General features: G+C 37.0%; 1 protein-coding gene across 1 annotated transcript; it reads right to left on the bottom strand.

The window, feature by feature from the left end:
• Positions 1-355: 355 nt before the first annotated feature.
• Positions 356-2,007, bottom strand: LOC109210320 (transcription factor MYB24-like). The gene is made up of 3 exons (XM_019373720.1): positions 1,766-2,007; positions 1,535-1,664; positions 356-1,265 (listed from the first exon to the last, which is right to left on the bottom strand). Exons 1-3 carry the CDS (start codon positions 1,926-1,928, stop codon positions 656-658), a joined length of 903 nt encoding a protein of 300 aa, XP_019229265.1. The 5' UTR covers positions 1,929-2,007; the 3' UTR covers positions 356-655.
• Between the last annotated feature and the right edge of the window lie 724 nt (positions 2,008-2,731).

Genomic DNA, 2,731 nt, shown 5'->3' with positions numbered 1-2,731 from the left:
ACTAGAGAGTATGACATTCGAATATGCATAAGTACGTACAAACCTTATTCTCATCTTATTCTTCCTTCATCGCCTTCTTTCTGGTTGGCTCTCTGTGAGCGAATAGCCAAAACGTAGTTCTTGATATAGAAACACTACTCTCCATTCACTACCTCCTTGAAAAGGAAAAGACCCCCCCACCCACCCCCCCCACCCCCACACCCCCCAAAAAAAAAAAGAAGAAGAAAAATTGAGCAAGAAATCAAATTATTAGTGTGTTATAGAGTAACAAATTTTACTAAAGACTAAAGAGTTGGCCATCCATCTTTCCTTTATACAACAGGCAATATATTTGAGCCAAAACTATGAGATCAAGTCACAACAAAAACTGTAGAAGCTAACTTTACCATATGCATTTTGATATCTAGTCTAGTAAGATTAACAATTTGGACCACCTCTGTATACTACAACAAGGCTGTTCTTTATGAGTCCTACTTTAGCATTAACTACAACTACATTACACAAGCTCCGCGAACACCTACCTATACAGTAAAATTTTAAGAGTATGGACGACTTGCTACGTTCATAGATTAATCTGTTAAACTTCGTCAAACTCCTCAATCGATATTAACAAAATATCAGTGACACAACTTCTGACTTTAAAAATGTTAAAAGTCTAGATGCCAACATCTCCTATATTTCTGAATTGCCAGAACTCATCAATGTTCCACAATGAATCTGCCACTTCGTCGTCCGTAAACCAATTGGCTTCTGCCATCTCATTATATTCTGAGATGGACATATTTTGAGATTCTAGAGCTGAAAAATATGGTTGCTCCTCAAAATAGCTGCTAGTTTCCAAATGATAACAATCATCTTGAGTTGAATTGCTGTAAACAGAGTTACCATTAAAGCTAGTGACATTTTCTGCCATACTATTGGATTCTGGTGAGTAAAATCTTGGACTAATTTCCTGGCATGTATTTGGTTTTGGATTTAGCGATTGCAAAGATTCTTGCTCGTTGATTAAGGAAGAAGGAAAAGCAGAGTTCTGCTTTTCAATGGTTATGGTGGAAGATGAAGAAGTAGGAGATGATGAAGACGGACAATATTGCTCCATTTTCTCAAGCAACCTAGGTATCCAAAAACTCTTAACTGCCTCAAGAAACCTTGTACTGTTGGAATCAACCTTAAGTTGTCGCGCTTGTTTTTGCACCCTTGTTCTCCAATAATTCTTGATCTCATTATCTGTTCTTCCAGGTAAATGCTCTGCTATTTTTGACCACCTATATCCACAAACAGTGCTATTAAATATAATATGTGTCCTCGTATTAAGAAACGAATTCATGATCTGGAGTTAATACGTTCAAAATGAATATGATCCAAGTATATGTATACATGATAAATCTTTTGTCCTATATGTTTTCGTAGTTCGAGCTAAGCACTAGGTTCAGTTGAACGCACAAAACCCGCTCTAGATTTGCATATTGGCATTTTGAAAGAAGAATGGTATCCATGATAGAGTTAAATTTGCAAAAGTCTTGGATATATTGACCTGTTTCCCCATTTAGAGTGGAGTTCAAGGATTAAGAGTTGTTCTTGTGGGCTAAGGTTTCCTCGTTTAACATCAGGTTTCAAGTAATTTAACCACCTCAACCTACAACTTTTCCATGTTCTCTTCAATCCTACAAAAGTTACAAAACAGAAAAGTTGAATATCACCAGACTTTCTAAAGAATTTATTTTTATTTGGATTCAAGAATTGTGTTAAGAAAATGATGTCTTACCAGAAGATTTGGCTAAGGCATTCCAACGACCTTCGCCATGGCTAGTTACATGATGAATAAGAAGATTATCTTCCTCAATAGTCCATGGTCCTTTTCTTAACTCAAATGCATCTTCACTTGATGAATTAGTACTTGTGCTTTTGGCTAATCTGTCTTTTCTCATTATCAAATGAAAAATAGGACTATAAGAGAGCACAATTGAGGGAGTGAGCTTTTTTAGTGCTTAAGTTGAAGAGTGACAGAGGAATTTATAGATGACAACAAGGAAATTTTTAGGTGTAAGTGTTAAAAGGAGAATATTAAAAGGGGTGGACCTCAGTAACAAGTTCTTTCCACGTGATAGTAATCCCTTTTCGCTCCTACAGTAATAAAGTGAGTGAAAATTCTAGTAGTTCAGGGTTTAACTTTCAGCATAGACAAAAAAAAATTATATTAGTGAAAAGAGTTATTCGATATTTATATTGATGGGAAGTAATATATATATTCATTGACATAATTGAGATTCACGTAAATGTGCAAAGTAGTAAGCAGACTAATGCTCTTTGAATGACCTTCTAAGTCTGCGGAGACTGCATGTGGATGGACCCTTCCTTCCATTTGAGGATGAATCTTGAGTTCTTAACCACTTTCACACTCTTTTGGCATCCCCCACCCAACCCTTTCCTTACGTCTAAATACACAAAATGGACACTTCAATTTACTATGGTTTTGTAAGGCCGGTTGTATGTGTCAAAACTGACCACACGTGGATTAGCGCTAAAGGGAACAGTAAGAGGTTGACTAAGCCATGGTCGTACCCACAAGACGTGATAACAACGAGTGTCTCGGCCACTGCCGAGATCGAGCCATCAGAAAGCTTGTACAGCAAAATAAATGTCGTGATACTTAGGGGAGCGACACAAAGCGAGATGAAGAGAGAGAAGTCTTCCGGTTAAAGATCATTGGACAAAAGGGAATACGGATGGT

This window comes from Nicotiana attenuata, unplaced genomic scaffold, assembly GCF_001879085.1.
Source record: "Nicotiana attenuata strain UT unplaced genomic scaffold, NIATTr2, whole genome shotgun sequence".
Taxonomy (NCBI): Eukaryota; Viridiplantae; Streptophyta; class Magnoliopsida; order Solanales; family Solanaceae; genus Nicotiana; species Nicotiana attenuata.
Note: the sequence above shows the minus strand (reverse complement) of the source record. Positions and strands in the feature narration are given on the sequence as shown.